The sequence below is a fragment of the Pantherophis guttatus genome, chromosome 4, assembly GCF_059756535.1.
Source record: "Pantherophis guttatus breed Tessera chromosome 4, ASM5975653v1, whole genome shotgun sequence".
Classification (NCBI taxonomy): Eukaryota; Metazoa; Chordata; class Lepidosauria; order Squamata; family Colubridae; genus Pantherophis; species Pantherophis guttatus.
The window spans coordinates 116,062,930-116,084,425 of NC_142066.1; the positions used below are offsets into that span (position 1 = coordinate 116,062,930).

The following is a 21,496-nucleotide window of genomic DNA, read 5'->3' on the forward strand; positions in this document are numbered from 1 at the left end:
CACCGGAAGCAGCCCTTCTCTTCCCTGGTCAAGTAATGGCAGCTGGTCCCCTTAATCATGACCCGTGGATCAGCTGAGCTGATCGGGAGCTGCCTCTCATTCTCTCTCTCCCCCCACAATCTTGGTGCTCACCCACCTCCCGTCCATTCATCCACCCATCCATCCCTCTCATCTGCAAACTCCTGCCCTGCTCACAAGAGAGCAGCCGCCCAGCACTTCTTGCCACGTGGTGCCCACCCAGCATTGAGGATGGCTTCCTCTGCAGCTTCCAAACCCGTGGAAGCCACTGGAAACGGAAAGACACCGGTCAGACCAGCCGCTTGCTGCAAGTCTTTCAGGAGTCGGGGCAGAGAGTCTTCTGGCAGCCAGGGCAGAGGCAGCGAAGGGGAAGTGAGCTGTAGCCCCGCATGGAGAGACTGCACTGCTGCCATCCAACACTGAGGATGACTTTGTGGCTTCCAAACCCCAGCTAGAAGCCGCTAGAAGCGGAGAAGACACCAGTTGGGCCAGCCGCCTGCTGACAAGTCTTCCAGGAGCCAGGGCAGAGAGTCTTTTGGCAGCTGGGGCAGAGAGGCGGAAAAAGGCGAAGTGAGCTTCAGCCCCGCATGGGGAGACACGCTGCTGCCACCGCCATCCGACCACTGAGGATGGCTTCCTCTGCAGCTTCCAAACCCCAGCTGGAAGCCGCTGGAAGCGGAGAAGAAGCCAGTTGGGCCAGCCGCCTGCTGTTGAGTCTTCCAGAAGCCGGGGCAGCCGCATGGAGTTGGAACCATAGAGTGAGAAGCCACTCCCAGAGTGACTGCTGCTGAAAGAGTCTGCGTTGGCAGCAACCGGTCTGGGAGTGCGCTTCCTGGCACGACAGGGATCAGGGAGCCGCAGAGAGGGGTGAAAGAGCTGCATGCAGCTCCAGAACCGCAGGTTGCCGACACCCATGCTAGATGATCAGCTTCTTCCATGGGATGGCATTCCATATGCTACCAAACAAAAGCTGAGGTACTTTTAGACTTCTAGTCTTGGTGTTTATTACATACCTAGAATAAAGCCAATGGGACATCTAATTGCTAATATTGCCAATCAGAAAAAGAAAGTTCAAAAGTCCAAAGAAAAACTGTGAGTAAGGCAAGTAAGAAGCATGAGCACAGCAGAACTCAACACTGAGAGATGAAATCAATTGCTAAATGTTGAACTTTAAGTATTAGCAAATTGAAATGACCCTTCAAATAAAAAATATACTGTTTACTAATTAGTATCCAACAGTCAAGGAATGATATTTGTAATGGTAAACGAACCATAATTAAGTATTACGCTGCCAACTAGTACTTGGTATGGTAGCAATAAAAGTCTTAGAAATATATTCAGATTCTGTGATGTGTCTACAATTTCAAAAATCAATACAGTGCAAACAACAGTTGTCAGATCTACAAGGTAGACCAGTATAAGAAAGCAATTCTCGAACAAGAACAAGGGATAGATATCAAACAAAGGAAAGTGTTGGAAGAGAAGCATTGACTATGAGGGGAAAGATAGCTGATTATTCCAAAGGCACAATGTTCCTAATTGCAATATAATGGTTGAGTCACTCCCATTCCCTGATGTCAGAGATGGCATATTCTGCTACATTGAAGCCACACCTGTGAAATGGTCTAATGGACAAGGCATTTTGATGAAATAATTCAACTTTAATCATAGTATGTTCCATGTACTATATATGTGTAATAAAAGTCCAAAGGCTTTGAATAATAACATCGAAGAATATTTATTGGGTTCTTGCAGTAATAATTTTGAGACATTATTCTATCAAAAATTATTTGTGTCCCTCTCATACCAACGTCCATATAGGCCAGCTGTTATTAAACCAGAAGATCCTCCCATTTTGTACATGACATAGGATTTTTTTTCCCATCCCAAATAGTCAGGAAAGTCTAGAGTGACGCCAGATCTTAGCAAGAGAGGAAAGATAAAAGTAGTACTGAAATTTCCTTGGAGCTGAAAATCTATCAATCCAGATGCCTCTGTGATTTCTTGCCCACAGGTAGAATAGTTAAGTCCACCACATTTTACTAATACACAGGCTTGAACATAGTATGTTCCATGTACTGTATGCAAATCATCAAAAACTCCTAAAACATAAAGTTCATTTGTTTTTTCTAATTGCTTATAGATTAAATTACAACAAAGTGTATTGGAACAAACTTCTATATTTCCTTCTGCATTTAGTATGGGCATTAAGGTAAAATTATCATACATCATTATTCCATAAAATTCTTGGGATGGCTTTTCTTCTATTTTACAGTCAATTTCTTGATCTTTATGGCAAATCTGTTTCTCTATATAAAAATTCAAAGAACTCTTTTGACTATTGTGGGATATTGCATTGTTTTCCATATTAGTTTCATGATATGATGTAATAACTGGAATTTCTACAACTATAAGTTTCCCATTAATGCTTTCCATATCATAATAAGTGAAAGATTTTGATGGTGTATATATACCACTGCCTGTCATGCCCAAGTCAGGATGATGGATATTTGCTGCCAAAAGGTTTATTTTAAAAGCAGTTGCAAAAGCTTGTTGAAATTCTACAGCAGACAAAAGTGGAAGTTGATTCATCCATGCAGTAGGATATGCGACCTGGGTTATGTTGTATTGCTTTATAAGGGTTACAGTTGGCTCATAAAATAAAATATCAAAGCAAGTAAAGATTCCAAATCTGCCTGCGAAAGGTGTATCAAAAACTGTATAATCAATCTCTGGTGGAGTATTAAAGGCATACTCGAAGTATAGGTTTTGTTTTCTGTATCTGGCTATGAGTATGCCATTGTCATTAAGTACTACATTGGTATTAAACTGATACCTTCCATCTGGTGGACAGTGTGGATCACTTTGCATGCAGGGCTCTTTAGTTCCCAAATTTACAACTAAAAATATTTGATTTTTCAACGCCATACAGCTGAGTTGATGGAGAACCTATAAAAGCAAAAGTTTTTTAAATATTAAATTAGAATGTTGTCATATATAAAAAAGAAAAACACTGAGCTACAGTATTGTGTTAACTGACTATTGAATTACCTTATTTTTTGGACTATAAGACGCTCCAATCTATAAGACACACCTTGCATTTGGGGAGGAAAACAAGAAAAAAAAATCTGCCTCTGTCTCCCAACATTTTGCCTTCTTGCAGCAAACAGCAATCAGCCTGGTCAGCTTCAGCATAGCTTGATTTACATGAGCAGCTGATTGGCGGTAGGATTTGCCTCCTGGATAGGCGGTGGCAGTAATCCCCGCCGCCTGGAACGGGCTGAAAGCACAGAGGCCAAAAATGGGGTGCACAGATGTGGCGATAAGCAGCAGTGACGATGGGCGGTGGCAATCCTCGCAGTCTGGAACAGCTGATAGGCGATATTCCAGGAAGTAGCTCCAACCGTCTACTGCTCGTGCTAAATCAGATTGTGCTGAAGCTGACCAGGCATGTTTGCTGTTTGCTGCAAGGAGGCAAATTGCTGGGAAGCAGAGGCTGAAGGGGGGGGTAGGTGGGCGGGGCTTCACTGTATAAGACACACAGGCATTTCCACCCACTTTTGGGGAAGAATGTGTCTTATACATTGAAAAATACAGTAGGTACAATTTTAGCTTTTAAATGATTTTTATTTGGAAGAGTGCATTAAGAAAATAGAGGAAAAAAATTACATTAATTAAAGAAATTACCTCAGTGTCATTGAATAAGTAAAATTCTTTGCATGGATTCCATGTTAGAGAGTCCAGGTTTGGAATGAAATCCAGGTAAGGATAAATGGAAGCCCTTGTGAAGTTGAAACCTTGAATTCCATCTTCAGGAAAGATAATTATTTGGGCCCCCTAATAGTTACGAAAAATATTTATCAGCCAAAGGCTAATAGTGAAACAAAATTATTTCTTTATTAAATAGCTATAGTTTAAGGCATATAATTGCTTTCATTAAAAATAATTTCATAATTATGGACAAATTAATACATTGTATTTGTATTTCAATGGAAATTAAATGGAAATTAGTGAAACACACTAATTTTGGAAATGAACAAATCTATCTTATGCAGACACAGAATGCAACTTCCTCAAGCACTTTATAGGATACATGTAACAAACTCTTATAGTAAATATAAGGCATCTTGTTCAACTGTCACATTTTTAATTAATCTAAAAAAAAACCAAGGGTGATCTAAGATTCTGGGAACTCATAATAGAAGCCAAGATGATAGTCTTTTACAGTCCAAATATCTGAAGTCTACATTTTAATAACTTAATGACTATAATACTACTATATGCTAAATAATACTACTGTATTATGATATAAAATTGAAGCTAATCCGTTCACTGTTATTTAGGTCTGTGCCAATTTAGAGTGTTGCAATAAGGTATTTTCAACTGACTTCCAATGGTAGTCAAATTTTATATTAAAAATAGCAAAGACTAATATTCTACCTGTTTTGCTGCATTAATTACTTGCTCTTCATAAATGTCTAGATTCCTCTTCATTAATTGTAATGCAGTTTGCCGATCAATGATGGCCACTGGATTGGGATTCAGGATGGCATGATGTTCATATACAGCAGCAACATAATGTTTTCCTCTTTGAATATCTATGGAAAGAACTTGATGACCCAGAGTAAACAAGATGACATTTGCCATGAACCTAAAATGAAAGCAGATGAATATGACCATAACGAACAACATCCTAGATCAGTAATGTTGAACCTTTTGAGCTTGTGGTGTCAAAAATTCAGAAATTATCTAACTTGACTCTGCTGGAGTGTCGACTTCTCTCCTCCCTGGTCAAAAAAACCCGAATTCATAACTAAAAGTCACTTTGGATAATGTTATGGGTGGCATGTAAAAAAAAATTGTTCCCCTAGGCCATTTTAGGAGCAAAGTGGTGGATTTTGCTGACGTTTCATATTCAGCAGTGCTACCTGCAAGATGCTCTTCCTGAAGATTTTAAATTTTGGGAGGCTCGACATGGAGGAATCGGGCCAAATAACTGCACATTACTAATCTCTAGGGTCTAAAACAAAAAAGTGGTAATAGTGTTTCATAATATGCGAACAATAAAAGGTAAAGTAAGGTAATTAGATGAGAGTAGCAAAAATTATGATCGCTTCAGGATAAAATAAAATATATGTATAAAGAGCAGTATCTATGGAGATTGTCAGTCATCCAGGTCATGGTTGTCCCAAAAGTGCTTTTTCAAGAGGCAACTGAACTTTCTGGTTTGGTTTTGTTTTTTGAAGACCTTTCGTTTCTCATCCAAGAAGCTTCTTCTGAATTGAAGAAGCTTGGATGAGAAGTGAAACATCTTCAAAGATATAAAGAGCAGACTATATTCAGTATTTTTTTTTTTTTTAAAAAATTGATTTATATGCCGCCCTTCTCCGGAGACTCAGGGCGGCTTACAGTGCGTTCAGCAATAGCCTTCATACTTTTGTATATTTATACAAAGTCAGCTTATTGCCCCCACAAACTGGGTCCTCATTTAACCTACCTTAGAAAGGATGGAAGGCTGAGTCAACCTTGAGCCTTGGAGAGATTCGAACCAGCAGTAAATTGCAGGCAGCTGTGTTAATAAGTATTTAAATTTAAGTGAAGCTTTTGATTTGCAAAGCAAAGTCTTATGATTCAGGGTGTTGGAAATCTTATGATGCAGATTGTGGGAAATAGTTTCTGTTCTCCCACCCTTCCTTCTCCTTCAGGCCTATTTGAAAGCACTGTCCTTCATTCACTAACTATTTTAGCTTTTTTTTTTTTTTTTTTTTTTTTTTTTTTTTTTAGAAAAGCTCTATACTTAAATGACTGAGTCTGGGTAATTCATATATAAATGCATAATTAACCTTCATGAACATGCAACTCACAGATCAGTAAATCAAATTTTTATTACAGTCCTAGACTAGTATAAGAAGGGTGGGATGTAAACAATTTCAAAAGCTAAAAAATATAAAATACACAAAGTTAAACACATTTTAAAAAGCAAATGTTTAAATCTAAAAAAATAAACTTATTAGAAAGGTAAAACATTAAATACAAACAAAAGTATACAGTTGACTAAATCTATCATAATACAGAACACTCTTAACTGACAAGTTAAAACTTTTTTTTTTAAAAAATATGATTAACTTGAAGCTCATAAATGCTTAAATTTTCCTGGTAAGGATAAATTTGTCAAAATGAAGACCAGGTTATTATATTTTTTAAAAAGTGTTTTAAAATCTGAAACCATCCATTTGTGGTGGGTGGAGTCTAGGGCTCATATAGGGTATTAAGAAAGAGAAAGAGAGACAGACAAGAAAGAAAGACGAAGGAAGGAAGAGAGAGAGAGAGAGACAAAGAAAGAAAGAAAGAGAAAGAAAGAGAAAGGGAGAGAGAGACAAGAAAGAAAGAAAGTAAGTAAGAGAGAAAGAAAGAAAGAAAGAAAGAGATAAAGAAAAAGAAAGAAAGAGGAAAGAAGGGAGACACAGAGAGAGAAAAGAAAGAAAGAGAAAGAAAGAGAAAGCGAAAGAAAAAGAAAGGAAGGAGAGAGAGAAGAAAGAAAAAGAAAGAAAAAAAAGAGACAAAGAAAGAAAGAAAAAGGAGAAAAAGGAGAAAAAAGAAAGAAAAAGAAGAAAGAAAGAAAGAAAGAAAGAAAGAAAGAAAGAAAGAAAGAGGAAGGAAGGAAGGGAGAGAGGGAGAGAGAAAGAAGAGGAAGAAAGCACCACAAAACCTGGCACTAGATGTGGCTTCAGAAGACATTTTGAAAAAGCACAGCAATCTAGGGCTGGAAGGGATCTCAGAGGTCATCTAGTCCAACCCACGGCTGCAGCAGGAAACCTTACATTATCTGAATTATTTTGGTGCCTCTAACAGAGAGGGAAATTGCCAGAAAGAAAGAGTTTATTAGAACAAGGCTGCCATGCAGAGGAAGGCAGAGATAGTCCTTGACTTATGACCATAATTGAGCCCAAAATTTTGGCTTCTAAACAAGAGACTTTCATCCCATTTTACTCAATCCATGACCTCTCCTGGCTCTAACAGTCATGTGCAAGCTAGGGAAGAACATGTGAAGATGTGTGTAATGTTCTAATGTACAGAAGTTATAATTAAATGTGTGGCAGAAAGTGGACTCTGGGTGTGTTTTTCCAAATGTAATAAGTGAGGTTGAATGTGTATAGTTTTAGAAGAGCTGTGTGTGTGTATGTGTGTATACATACAAATACAATATATATAGTAGATAATGTATCTTTTTGTGTGCCTATACACACTCTCCCCTTCATTGATTACTGCCTTGTTGTGGCGAAGGGGCTTGTGTAGCTCAATAAAGCTGTGAGCTATGCCGTGCAGGGCCACCCAATACGGACAGGTCATAGCAGAGAGTTCTGACAAAACGTGGCCCACTGGAGAAGGAAATGGCAAACCACTCCAGTATCTTTGACATGAAAACCCCATGGACAGTACCAAAAGGCAAAAAGATATGATGCTGGAAAATGAGCCCCTCAGGTAGGAAGGTGTCCAATATGCTACTGGGGAAGAGCAGAGGGCTAGTACTAGTAGCGCCAGAAAGAGTGAAAGAATTGGGCCAAAGCCGAAAGGACGCTCAGCTGTGGATTCATCTGGTGGTGAAAGGAAAGTCCGATGCTATAAAGATTTTTTCTCCATAGGAACTTGGAATGTAAGATCCATGAATCAAGGCAAGATGGACGTGGTCAAACAAGAGATGACAAGACTGAACATCGACATCTTAGGAATCAGCAAACTAAAATGGACAGGAATGGGTGAATTTAATTCAGATGACCATCAGGTATACTACTGAGCAAGAATCCCTCAGAAGAAATGGAGTAGCCTTCATAATCAATAAAAGAGTAGGAAAAGCAATACTGGGATACAATCCCCAAAATGACAGAACGATCTCAGTTCGAATCCAAAGCAAACCATTCAATATCACAGTAATCCAAGTCTACGCCCCAACCATTGGTGCTGAAGAGGATGAAACTGATCTGTCTATGAAGCCCTTCAGCACCTTATAGAATTAACACCAAAAAATGATGTCCTTATCATCTTGGGGGATTGGAATGCTAAAATAGGAAGCCAAAAGATAACCGGAATTACAGGCAAGTTTGGCTTTAGAGTACAAAATGAAGCAGGGCACAGGCTGATAGAATTTTGTCAAGAGAATACAATGGTCATAGCAAACACTCTTTTCCAACAACCCAGAGACGACTCTACGTATGGACATCACCAGACGGTCAACACAGAAATCAGATCATGACCTTCTCGTTACAAAATTTAGGCTTAAATTAAAGAAAGTAGGGAAAAGCACTAGGCCATTCAGGTATGAACTAAATGAATATACAGTAGAGGTGACAAATAGATTTAAGGAATTAGATCTGATAGACAGAGTTCCTGAAAAACTATGGACGGAGGTTCGCAACATTGTACAAGAGGTAGCAACTAAAACCATCCTAAAGAAAAAGAAATGCAAGAAAGCAAAATGGCTGTCTGAGGAAATTTTGCAAATAGCTGAGGTAAGAAGGAAAGCAAAAGGCAAGAGAGAAAGAGAAAGATACACCCAATTGAATGCAGAATTCCAGAGAATAGCTAGAAGAAATAGGAATGCCTTCTTAAATGAACAGTGCAAAGAAATAGAAGAAAACAATAGAATAGGGAGGATCAGAGATCTCTTCAAGAAAATTGGAGATATGAAGGGAACGTTTCATGCAAAGATGGGCATGATAAAGGACCAAAATGGCAGGGACCTAACAGAGGCAGAAGAGATTAAGAAGAGGTGGCAAAATTACACAGATGAACTATACAAGAACGAGCTTAACGTCCCTGATAACCATGATGGGGTGGTCACTGACCTCGAGGCAGACATCCTAGAATGTGAAGTTAAAGGGGCCTTAGGAAATCTGAGCAACAGCAAATCTAGTGGAGGTGATGGTATTCCAGTTGATCTATTCAAAATCTTAAAAGATGATGCAGTAAAAGTGCTACTCTCAATTTGCCAGCAAATTTGGAAAACTCAATGGTGGTCACAGGATTGGAAAAGGTCAGTTTACATTCCAATTCCAAAGAAAGGCAATGCCAAAGAATGTTCAAACTATCGTACCATTGCACTCATTTCACATGCTAGTAAAGTTATGCTTAAAATCCTACAAGCTAGACTCCAGCAGTATGTGGATTGAGAACTACCAGAAGTACAGGCAGGATTTCAGAGGCAGAGGAACTAGAGATCAAATTGCCATTTTGCCATTTAAGGTAAGGTGACCAGACGTCCCGCTTTTGGCGGGACAGTCCCGCTTTTGAGCAATTTGTCCCGCGTCCCGCGGCGTTTCAAAAAAGTCCCGATTTTTCTTGAGCCCCAGCTGATGGCTAGAAGAAAAAAAAACTGTTTAAATTCTTGCCCGGGGCTTCAAAGGGCCGCCCTACAGGCAATCAGTGTAAAGCAGTTTTTTTTTCCCCTAGCTAAGCTTCAGAAACGAAACCGAAACCAGGATCTTTGGTGCAGCGTGACAAAATGAGGCAGAGAGAGATTTATTTTTATTTTTATTTTTCCTCCCCAAAAAAGGTAGGTGAAAAACTGCAAACAATGGGAAATTTAGGAGGAGAGTTCAAGATTTTAAAACACAAAGGAAAAAAAGCTGTATTTAACTAGGGAATTGTAATAATTGAGATACTATTAATTGTATATTGTGTTGAAAGCAGAAATGGTTAAGTTGTGGTTCGGAGGAATATATGGGAGAAATTATTTGGTTTATTATTATTGGTAAATATAATTAATTGATTTGTAAGAAATTGGATTGCATGGAAATAATTGGAATATTCATGTTCATATTGATTAATATACAAAAAAGATAGTTTTATAACTAATTGATTTATATTAAAATGTTGAATTTGTATTAAACAACTGTATTACATAATTACATAATTAAACAATGTGAGGATGGATATAAAAATAGATGACAATGGGAAGGGGTATAATATAGAATAGAAGGGAAAAATTGAATTTGATTAAGATTAGAGATGAGGATGAAGGGTAATATTGGTTTTTTTAAAAAATAGATGAGGAATAAATATGGCAAAAAGGAAATATAGAAATTGTAAATTTAATTGAAATGACTAAACGCTGTTTAAATTTGTGAACCAGCCAAATATTCTGTTCAAAGAAAATACATTGTATGTTTGTATGTGTGTTTCTAATTATTGCTATTTATTCATATTTGTTCTCTTTTATTCTTTAAAGTTTAACAATTCATTCTTTATCTTAATATCTTTATATTTGCTTGGGGTTGGCTTTCTTCCCTTTCATCTTTTTTATTGTACAGCAATCTTTCTCCTCAAACCTACCACCTCTCTCTTTTCTTTCCTTCTTACTTTCTCTTCCCCCCACCCTCTTTTTCTCCTCCCTACTTCCTCTTTCTTTCTCCTTCTCCTCCTCTCTTCCTCCCTCTCTTACCCTCACTCCTACTCTAATTTCCATTCCTTCATCCCTCTCTATTGCTGTAATTCTTTAATGCATATGGACTACTCAGAGGGCTGAAAAAGTTATTTTTGATTGGTCCTCACACTTTTGACCAGTCCTCGAACTTATGACTGTCCTCACATTTTACATTTTTGCCCTATCTTGTCATCATGGTGAAGAGAAGCAGTTGTGAAATGAGTGACATGGTTGTTAAGAATGCTGCATGGGCATAAATGTGAGGATGGTCATAAGTGTGAGGACCAGTCAAAAGTGCGAGGACCTGTCAGAAATGACTTGTTTCAGCTCTCTGGTTAGTCCTTTTGTGCATATGGACTACTCAGAGGGCTGAAAAAGTTATTTTTGACTGGTCCTCACACTTTTGACCAGTCCTCAAACTTACGACTGTCCTCACATTTTACATTTTTGCCCTATCTTGTCACCTTGTTGAAGAGAAGCAGTTGTGAAATGAGTGACATGGTTGTTAAGAATGCTGCACGGGCATAAATGTGAGGATGGTCATAAGTGTGAGGACCAGTCAAAAGGTGAGGACCTGTCAGAAATGACTTTTCAGCCCTCTGAGTAGTCCCTATACACATAGCCATGGCCACCCGGTCACATGACCAGGTAGCCACGCCCACCCAGTCACATGGCCTCCAAGCCACGCCCACACAATAAGCCACGCCCACAATGGTGTCCTTCTTACCAATGTTAAAATCTGTTCACCTTACCCTATAGACATAGCCATGGCCACCCGGTCACATGACCAGCTAGCCACGCCCACCCAGTCACATGACCAGCTAGCCACGCCCACAAAATAAGCCACGCCCACAATGTCCCTCTTTACCAATGTTAAAATCTGGTCACCTTAATTTAAGGCGTAAGCTTAAATGGACTCCAGAGGATGGTAGAGGACAAGAGGGCCTGGAGGAACGTTGTCCATGGGGTTGCAATGGGTTGGACACAACTTCGCAACTAACAACAACAACATACACACTCTATACTATGTAATATGTATGTACCCATATGGCATATATACATAGGATTAAATAGTATATTTTGGACGTTCAGTGGTAGTAAATAAATAGACACTAATTTCATTAGTGATAAGAACCCCAACCTCAAATAACCTAAAGCTGAAACCAACAACATACAAAAACAACAATACCAAATGAAATTTCAAAGAAGTACAGCATGGAAAGTTATTTGTCCATTTCATAATGGACAGATCAATTCAATATTTAAAACAGTTTTCTTAATACAGAAGTTATACAATAATATAACAAGGGGATAATAAAGCAGAATGGTTATTTTGGGCAAAAATATATGTCACCTAATATTCAAACCACATTTTCAATCTAATATTCTCCAGAAGATTTGGGATTACAGCACCCAGAATTTCAAAACAATGTGAGCTCAAAACTTGGCAGTTGTACACCCCACACATCAGGAAGGTATTAAATTGGGAAATGCTACTGTAACAAATGTGATTATTAGCATAAGCTATTTTTAAGTAAATTCTGGCTACCCTGTTCTGGCCTCCTGTAAAAACGTCCTCTTCTGATAATTGATTTACTTGCTCTAAGAGAACAATCCAGCTGCTGTTTTAGGGAACACACAGAAGAGTTTGTACAGCTTAAGTACAAGAAGAAATGTTCCTTTGTGCAGAACCTGTTAAAAGATGCAGATGTAGCTAGTGTGTGTAATGTAATATATGATTATACAGAAAAGTGATATATGATGTTCTTCTGCCCAAAGAAAGGACATACTTTTAATTACTTGTTGCAATGGTAAGGAAGGCATATTAGAAATATATACTATTTTTATGTATAATTTTTGATTAAAACTTAAATAAAAATATTTTTATTAAAACTTAATATAATATACTAATAGAAAGTAAAGAACAAAAAACAAAAATAAAACAAAAAAGGTGTAATAAAGGGGGGAAAGTTAAAAAAAATAAAAGAAAGAAAAAATATATAAAGAAGTAGGAGTATATGCTATTTCATGAACCTTGTTAGCCCTGTGTCAGTGAAGTTGTTACCATACTTAGGAAATCGCTTGGGCAAAATCTTTTAGCAGCATAGAATGGCCGAACAGCAAGTATGGCAGTACATTATTATAAGAACTACTCATACTTATATAATGATTGTCATGAAGACCTCCAGCATCAAAGACTTCTGGAAGAAAATAAAGGTGAAATTCCGTAAAAAAGGAAAAAACTTACCAAGATTCTAGCCAAAAGTCTGCTGACATTGGCTTTGTTAGGCCATGCAATGAAAGAAAAAAGGTGTTTACACTGTTGAAAAAATCTGTGTATAATACTTAGCAATAGCACTTAGACTTGTATACCGCCCTCTCTAAGAGGTTTACACAGTGAGCATATTGCCCCCAACAATCTGGGTCCTCATTTTACCAACCTTGAAAGGATGGGAAGTTTAGTAATTTCTTAGCACAGATGGTTGTGATTTCTAATGAAATTTATAAAACAAGTTGATTTAATTATTGTAGATTTAGTAACACTTAGCTAAGTTTCAAAAGAAGAAAATTGTTTTTAAAATTCTTGTTTGATGAAATGGAAATCTAACCCCACTGACTTTGTAAGTTATTGGTTCTTCTACTTTGCACTCTTCCATCGATTGGATTTTGGTATCAGACTGCAAACATAAGGTTTGAGCTCAAGAAATTATTGGATGGGGATCTTACATACATTAGGATGACATTTGCTATTATGTAAACATCTCCCTGCATCCCAACCCTTTAATAAATGCATTAAAAAATATGAGCAGAATCCATGGTTTTAACTGGAACTATATGCAAATTCACATTCCAGTTGAAGACTAACATTTTAAAAGTTTGTTTCATATACTAACTGCATTCAAAAATGTTGCTTCTTTATATCAAATATGGGGAATCAATGACCTTTTAAATATTATCAAGGATATTGTCAGATGTAAATGCCTTATTCTCTAATGTGTAAATAATATATGAACGGGGTATCAGGGGTTAACTTATTCTTCACTTCTTAATGTATTCATAATTCACCACTCCCACTTATAGCTCCACCCATTGTATATATAAGGAGCCACCTACACCCTTTTCCTTGCTTCTATCTGTGAATATTCAGTGAATATAGAATGCCTATTGTAAATAAAAGGAAATATATTTAAACCTTTAACTCTTACTAATATTATTGAGTCTGATCCTGAAAATATTGCAACAAGCTGGTAGCAGAGGATGGTTAATTGACTCAATAAAAAACTTAAAAATGTCTAAGAAAGATAGGCCCAACACCAGGGCCTACAGCAAAGAAATGGAAACAGAACAAGAAATAATCAACGAATCCACAAACGCAATTTCGAGAGAATCCGAAGAATACACCACTGAAGACGAAGAAATAATAGATGAAATTGATGACCAGAAGGAAATCGAAATAGAGAATAACGAACTCAGGTCAGAGATATTAAAACTATTAAAGAGCCAGAAGAATGATGAAAGCCTCATCGCGAAACTCCAAGATATGCTGAAGAACAGCGGAGCAGCGAGAGAGAAAAACATCACTAATGAAAAGTCTAAAGACCCAAAAATAGTGAGTGATATGACTGCAGAGAAAGTCATTACGAAGAAGAAAAACGGTGATCCCGCGTGAAATTTTGAATGGCAGCCATCTTGGTTTCAACAGGCCTCCAGGGTGAGCGAAGCAGAGCCAATCAAAATGCTCAATTCAAAATTTCTGGCGCAAAAAACGTTATCAAACAACGAAAATGAAAAAGAAGATTCAAACTCCTCAGAAGAATCAGAATCAGAAAGTGAAGATGATTCAACAAACTCCCAAATAAAATCAGCAATGAAAACGCTTTTTGCTGCATTTGGGCCAAAACTAAAAATTAACAAACAACTACCGAAGAAGCGAGTGAGCAAGCCGATGCCTCAAGACCTGCCCGCTCCCATCCTGACTACGAGGACGCCGACGCCCGAACCCAGAGAGCCCTGCCGGTACCGCCCTACGCCACAGACCGAAGCAAGCATCAAAGCCCTCAGGGGAAGAGGAAGAGCAGCCGCCGTCGTCAAGACTCCCAAAATCGAACCAGAGACCAATTCAACTGAAGAGGAGCAGAACGAGCGAGCCACAATGGAGAGAACCTTCCACGACGACTCCAAAGAAGAAATGGACAACGCGCATGCGCAAAACTACGCAGACGGTCCGGGAAGACATGAACTGGCGAGGAGACCATGCAGACTCGTTGCGAGCATCTCCATGCCGTTTTGCAATTTTCTACACTTGCGAGACCACGGACTACCTCAGGTTGTAAGTAATGGACACAATAATGTCGGAAATTTACCCAGTGACTTCCCAAAGCTAGGGGTTGATGGCGTTAATTTGCAAGAATGGTATCAACAGCTCCAGGTTGTCTTTATGAAGGAAAACTTATTATTTTTTATCACTAGTCCCCCAAAAAGACCTTGGACTCTAAAAATAGATTGTTTACACCATAGAGCATTTTTCTTAATAATATCTAGTGTGTCTCCTGCAATGTATCATAGCATTAAGCCAAATCTGACTGTTTCAGAAATCATTCAATGCATGTTTAATTTGTTTCACAGTGACAGTGTAGCTACCACCACAAGGATGTCTAAAGATTTCTTTTCATCTAGGGTAAAACCAGGGGTTTCCATAAGTGAGCATTTAATATATTTAAACAAAATAAGAGCTGAGCTGCATTTGAGGGGGGAGGCGATTTCAGACCAAACAATGAAAAGTGTTATTATCAACTCACTTGATTCATCATGGGACAATTTTATGTCACATTTAGACACTATCAATCTAGGATATTTATCCATAGAAAGTCTATCCAATAAATTGATAGCAGAAGACAATTCAAGAAGGAATCATTCTAGAAATCACACAGAACACAAACCATATAGGAAAGTAGCTTTCCAAGAAAAATATAATGAAACATTTAAATGCCACAATTGTGGATCCAGGGAACACAATAGAAGAGACTGTCCCAAAATTTCAAGAGAAAGGCATAGGTCAGAATATAGAAACAAATACAATTATAGACAGTCTTCCATAGATAGACATAGATATAGGAGCCCACCAAATTACAAAGAGAATAGAGGGGGCAGAGATAATTCAAAAGATAGAAAATCTGGCTCACTGAACGGGCTAAATAAACAAGACAACACTAACATACAGCAAAATGAGAACAATAATTGGCTTATTGATTCTGGAGCAACTAATCACACCACTAATAACAAAAATATATTGTCTTCATTTGCAGAAGATAAATTTGTAATAAAGGTAGCTAACCAAGAAAAGGTGCAAGTATTAGGTAGAGGGAATGTAACCTTGCCTGGTCTAGGAAAAATAGAGGGGGTATTGCTAATACCTGAGATACCTCATAACATACTAAGTGCTATAAAACTAAGTAGAGATTCTGACATTAACATTGTTTTTTCAAAAGGAAAAGCGATTTTGGAGAAGAATAAAATAAATATAGGCACAGTGATGATTAAAGGAGGCCTACCTTATCTGATAACTAAGGAAAAATGGTTGCATAACATTGACTCAAATATGGAAGATTGTATTGAAGTAGATGATGAAAATATTAGCAATAGTGACAATGATGAGTGTAAAACATCTCATGATCACAAAGATGCACACAATGAAAAAAAACCAAAAATAGGTAAGCCAATTCATGATGAGTGTGCTCACATCTTACATAGGAAGTTAGGACATGCTAGTTTTCCTGTAGTACAAAAAATGACTGAACACGCAGAAGGTGTTAAAATAAAAAATTGTGAAAACTATTTGGAATGCTCAGTATGTAAATCTACAAAACTAAAAACTAGCCCCAGGCCAAGAAAATCTACTAGATCAACTAACGAAATTTTTGATTTAGTACTTAGTTGGTCCATTAACTCCATCAATCACTTATAGAAAACGTTACTTCCTGACAATAGTGGACGATTATAGCCGCTATGGGTTTGTTTATACATTAAAACACAAAGATGAAACATTTCAAAAATTTAAAGAATTTTACAAACGCATAGAAACACAACACAACATCAAAATAAAACAAATTATGACAGATAGGGGATGCGAATTCATGTCTAAAGAATTCTCCCAATGGTTAAAAGACAAAGGAATGTTACATTACACATCTAGTCCATTTTCTGCGTTCCAGAACGGGATTGCAGAGAGGAAAAATTCCACATTACAAACCATGATTAGATGCACATTGGAAGATGCTGGCTTAAGCAAACAATTCTGGTCAGAAGCCTTACATTATTCAAATTACACACAAAATAGAACATGGTCCAGCATTGTAAATAAGACACCATATGAAGTGATGTATAATAGAAAACCAAAATTAGCACACATGCATATATTTGGAGTCACTGCAGACGTACACATACCTAAACAATTAAGAAGAAAGGGAGAAAACGTATCCAGAAGACTCAGATTTATGGGATATGAAACCGGTACTAAAGGGTACAGATTCATTGATAACAATAACAAATTTATAGTCTCCAGAACAGCTGTGTTCCATGAACAGGCTAACTGGTCTAAATTACATCTTAATGAAATATTTCCAAATAAATGTAAAGGTACAAAATCTCATGAAGAAGGGATCATAGAAAAGCAAAATATCAACAAAAATAAGAACAAAGCCAAAATTTGGACAAATAGTCAACACAAAATTAAGACAGACACATTAACAAAAAAGGAAGCAAGATATTTGCATGATAACGATAGTAAACCTGAAAAAACCATTAGAAACACCAGAAATCAAATGCCAAATAAATACAAGGATTACATAATGCATATGGATGGTGAGCCAACAACACCCAATACATATGAGGAAGTGTTAAAACTCCCTCGTGAAGAAAAGGAAAAATGGGAATTAGCGATGAAAAAAGAGATGGAAAGTTTACAAGGATTAAATGTATTTACACCTGCAATTGCACCTAAGGATAAAACAATTATTGGTACCAGGTGGATATACAAAATTAAGAACTTAGAGGGAGGCAATACTCTATACAAAGCTAGACTAGTTGCACAAGGTTATGCACAGAAATATCCGGAGGACTATACTGACACGTATTCCCCCACAGTAAGAACAGAGAGTGTCAAAACAGCTCTAGTGGTAGCATCAGCACTCAACCTTGATGTATTTCAATACGACATACAGACTGCGTATCTACACGCTAAACTAGATAAAGAAATATACGTAAGAGCACCTCACAGTCAATACACAAACAAAAATGAAATTTGGTTGTTAAACAAGAGTTTATACGGGTTAAAACAATCTGGTAAACGATGGTATGATTGTTTAATGAAAGTACTTAGAACCATGGACTTCAATGCTACAACTGCTGATAACTGTTTTTTTGTCAAAAAGGATGATGATTACATTGAATTTGTATTGATTTATGTGGATGACATTTTATACATAGGAAAACATAAAGAGAGAAGAGAAACCTTTGTAACCAAACTAAATGAACATTTCTCGTTAAAATCTCTAGGTAAAGTAAACAAATATCTTGGTGTCCAAATTAATAAGACTAGAAGGGGATTCAAACTTACTCAGAGAGATAAGATTGTAGAACTTTTAAATAAATGCAATTTAAACAATGCCAAACCTTGTGATACTCCTATGCAAACTGATTTTCTAAGAAATACTGATGAATCTTCCCCCGAATTCAAGGATAACACATTTTATAGATCAATCATAGGTTCACTTCTTTATATATCTAATTGGACTAGACCAGATATCGCCTTACCACTCAATCTATTATCCAGACATGTCAGCAAACCAACAATGTATCACTGGGAAGCTGTTAAAAGAATTTTAAGATATCTGAAAAGTACACTAGACTTTTGCTTAATATTAGAACCTAAAGACAATAAAGAACCAAAGCTTACATGTTATGCAGATGCAGACTGGGCTGGAGACACCTCATGTAGAAAAAGTACATCTGGTTATATATTTCTCTTAAATGACTGTCCAGTTTACTGGTACACTGGTAAACAAGAACTAGTGGCCACTTCAACGACAGAAGAGGAATATGTTTGTTTATCCAAAGCTGCAAATAACCTTGTATGGTTTAATGATTTAATTTCAGATGTTTGGAAAAAACCTGTTTTGCCTTTTGTTATGCATGAAGATAATAAAGCAGCTATTGAAATATCTAGATCTGATGCCATTGGACAAAGGTCCAGACATATAGATATAAAATTTAAACATGTGAGACAATTATCTCAGGATGGATTTATTAAAGCAGTGCATTGTGATACCTCAGAACAATTAGCTGACATATTGACAAAGCCTTTACCTTCTAAGCAACACAAATATTTAACTTCTAAGTTGTATGTATTGTATTGTCCTGAATCTGAGTGTAATTGGTGTTGTATAACGAATCGGCATTTAGAGGGGGATTTGTCAGATGTAAATGCCTTATTCTCTAATGTGTAAATAATATATGAACGGGGTATCATGGGTTAACTTATTCTTCACTTCTTAATGTATTCATAATTCACCACTCCCACTTATAGCTCCACCCATTGTATATATAAGGAGCCACCTACACCCTTTTCCTTGCTTCTATCTGTGAATATTCAGTGAATATAGAATGCCTATTGTAAATAAAAGGAAATATATTTAAACCTTTAACTCTTACTAATATTATTGAGTCTGATCCTGAAAATATTGCAACAGATATATCATAACAAGTCCAGCAAACATAACCCATGGGCAACTACAGTATTTGCAGGATTACAGATTTTGTATCCTGGCATACTTTTTGAAATGTAATAAGTAAAAAAAAATCACAACTATCACAAGTAACAGAACAGTATGAAACTGTTTTATTACTGGTTAATGTTATTAGTAGCTAATGTGAAATTGTTTTTCATATTCTGTATGACAAGTGGAAAACCAGATGTTCTTATCTCAAAAAACTACCAGTCAATTGAGGCAAAACAACAACAACAACCTGAATGCACTTGCCATGATTTGTCAAACTGAGTGCCAATCTTTCATGTTGATGGAGTTAAAACATAAACTAGTGATAAAAACAGGCTAAACAGCAGGTAAAATGGTATTTGCTCCCTGTAAGTGAAATAAAAATTATAGAAAAAACAAGGGGCCAAACCTAACTGAAAAGTAATACATACCATATATAGTTAGCAGGTCTAGAATGCTCTGTGCAAGAAAGTACATGGTTGCTTGCCTTTCAAACAATCAGCAAAAGTTGCAATGTAAACAACTAAAACTGAAATAAACGTTTAAGGAGAAATGTGGAAAATGTATTATTGTATGTCACCAAGTTGTTTTTAACATATTTTTGTCCTGCAGGATTTTTTTTTTAAAAAAAATGCTCAACTACAATATATGCAGATAGGTTTGTTTCTAATCAAAGAAGAATGGGAATTTTAGAAAACTTCAATAAAATTTTATATGGATTTAAATCTGACTTAAATCTGTGGCATTATATCGGTAACAGCTTTGTTTTATAAAAAACCTTCCTATGTATTGACAAGTGATAATCTACCCATTTCATCTTCAGGTTAATAAGACATAAAATATTATAGAAATCAGCTACATTTACTGTTCAAGTTAACTAATTATTGGTAACTTAAACCCCCAGGACTTCTCTGTGGTAATTATTTTCCTTCCATTTGTTTTATATTTGTTTGTTGGCTTTACTAAATACCTCACAAGCATTCTGACTGGGAATTATAAACCTCTGGAGTAGAAGGGAGAGAGATCCAATTTCCAATAAACTGTCAAACTCACCACATGGATCAACCCCCACCTCCCAATCCATATTTGCTCCCACCCTTTTGACTCTGCAAACTGCTAAAAACCTGCTTGTTCTTCAGGCCTTGGAAATTTCTTTTTTTCTTGATATATTTGTATTTTTAAAAAATCTGTAAACTGTACAAAGTTGCTATGGAGATGGATGTCCTTAAAAATGAAATAATAAATAAAGTATCTGTTCCTCTGAAAGAAATATGTGTGTTGGGATAATATATGTTATTCTGAATTTCTTAGATATGATACAAAGAGAGTGTGCAATAGCTGTTATCCAGATTTTAACCCCTAATTTTACATTCACCTGTTTCTTAAATTATTCTTCAAGTTCAGCATTTCAGGATAGTTTATTTATGGATTTGGTAATAGAAATCCGGATAGGATGGAAAATTTATAGATTTAAGCTGTTCTCATACACCACACTGATTGGCACCACGCTGTAGCAGCCAACGGGTTGGATCAATTTATCGTCTAGGATTGTGTAAAATCAGAAAAATAAGTCAAATTAATAAATTTGGTTCAGTGCTGTAGTGCTTAAGAAAGTCAGAAAACACATTTTCATTGTGCGCCTTCTTTCGTGCAACATATTTCAAGCACATTGCATTACACAATCATTGCTTTTGACTTCTTCCACAGATTCCTGAACTAAAAAACCTTGGACCTCCTCCTCCTCCTTCTCTTTCCCAACAGATTTCCCAACAGATTGGCAAATAATGAAGGGAAGCGGGTTGGCACAAGCCGGCCAATCAGAAAGTTGTATCTGACACGTCCTCTTGTCACGTGACCAGCCGTCAAATTCAGAGGGAGCTGCTTGACATTCCTTGGGCTGCGCCGTTTCACAAGAATCCGTATAAAGCCACGCCCACAAGTTCTTCAATGGCTGGCTTTTTTTCCAAGTCCTAGACTAGGTTTTTCCCATTGGTCGAGAGAAACATACCTCAGCATAAATGGCGGGGCTATCGTCCTTGTCTCCATTGTCCGGAAGATGGCCTCGCAAAATCTGGTACTGGTGGAGGAAGATGAAGTTGTCAGCGGGGCTCAGCTCATCGCGGAGTCCCTAAAGACACAAGTAAGAGCGCTGGGTGATTCCCGAGTATGGCTTCACCCTGAACAGGGGAATGGGAAAGACCATTTCAAAGTGCCGAGGGGGTGCTGAGTTGTGGAATCAATTCCAAGAAGCGGGCAAAGCCATCAGTAGTAGATCGCTGGGCCG

At 37.2% G+C, this 21,496-nt stretch overlaps 2 protein-coding genes across 10 annotated transcripts in view; one reads left to right on the plus strand and one right to left on the minus strand.

The window, feature by feature from the left end:
* Positions 1–1,737: 1,737 nt before the first annotated feature.
* BTD (biotinidase) lies at positions 1,738–21,380 on the minus strand. 2 transcript variants are annotated; one of them, XM_034402198.3, is made up of 4 exons: positions 21,221–21,380; positions 4,459–4,669; positions 3,706–3,855; positions 1,738–2,967 (listed from the first exon to the last, which is right to left on the minus strand). In XM_034402198.3, exons 1-4 carry the CDS (start codon positions 21,256–21,258, stop codon positions 1,798–1,800), a joined length of 1,569 nt encoding a protein of 522 aa, XP_034258089.1. In that variant the 5' UTR covers positions 21,259–21,380; the 3' UTR covers positions 1,738–1,797. The 2 variants fall into 2 exon arrangements, with proteins under 2 accessions (XP_034258089.1, XP_034258090.1); XM_034402199.3 differs by lacking the exon at positions 21,221–21,380 and adding an exon at positions 20,588–21,161.
* HACL1 (2-hydroxyacyl-CoA lyase 1) overlaps positions 21,058–21,496 on the plus strand; it is a 33,000-nt gene continuing 32,561 nt past the window's right edge. For 3 of the 8 annotated variants that reach the window (XM_087892599.1, XM_087892601.1, XM_087892603.1), the window contains exon 1: positions 21,220–21,352. Coding sequence is in view for 2 of the 8 variants with exons in the window: in XM_034402194.3 (XP_034258085.1) it covers positions 21,269–21,352 (84 nt within the window). In the remaining 6 variants the exon portion in view is untranslated. Of the gene's footprint in view, positions 21,353–21,496 lie in introns of all 8 variants that reach the window. The other 5 variants (XM_087892602.1, XM_087892604.1, XM_034402194.3 and 2 more) reach the window with 4 other exon arrangements.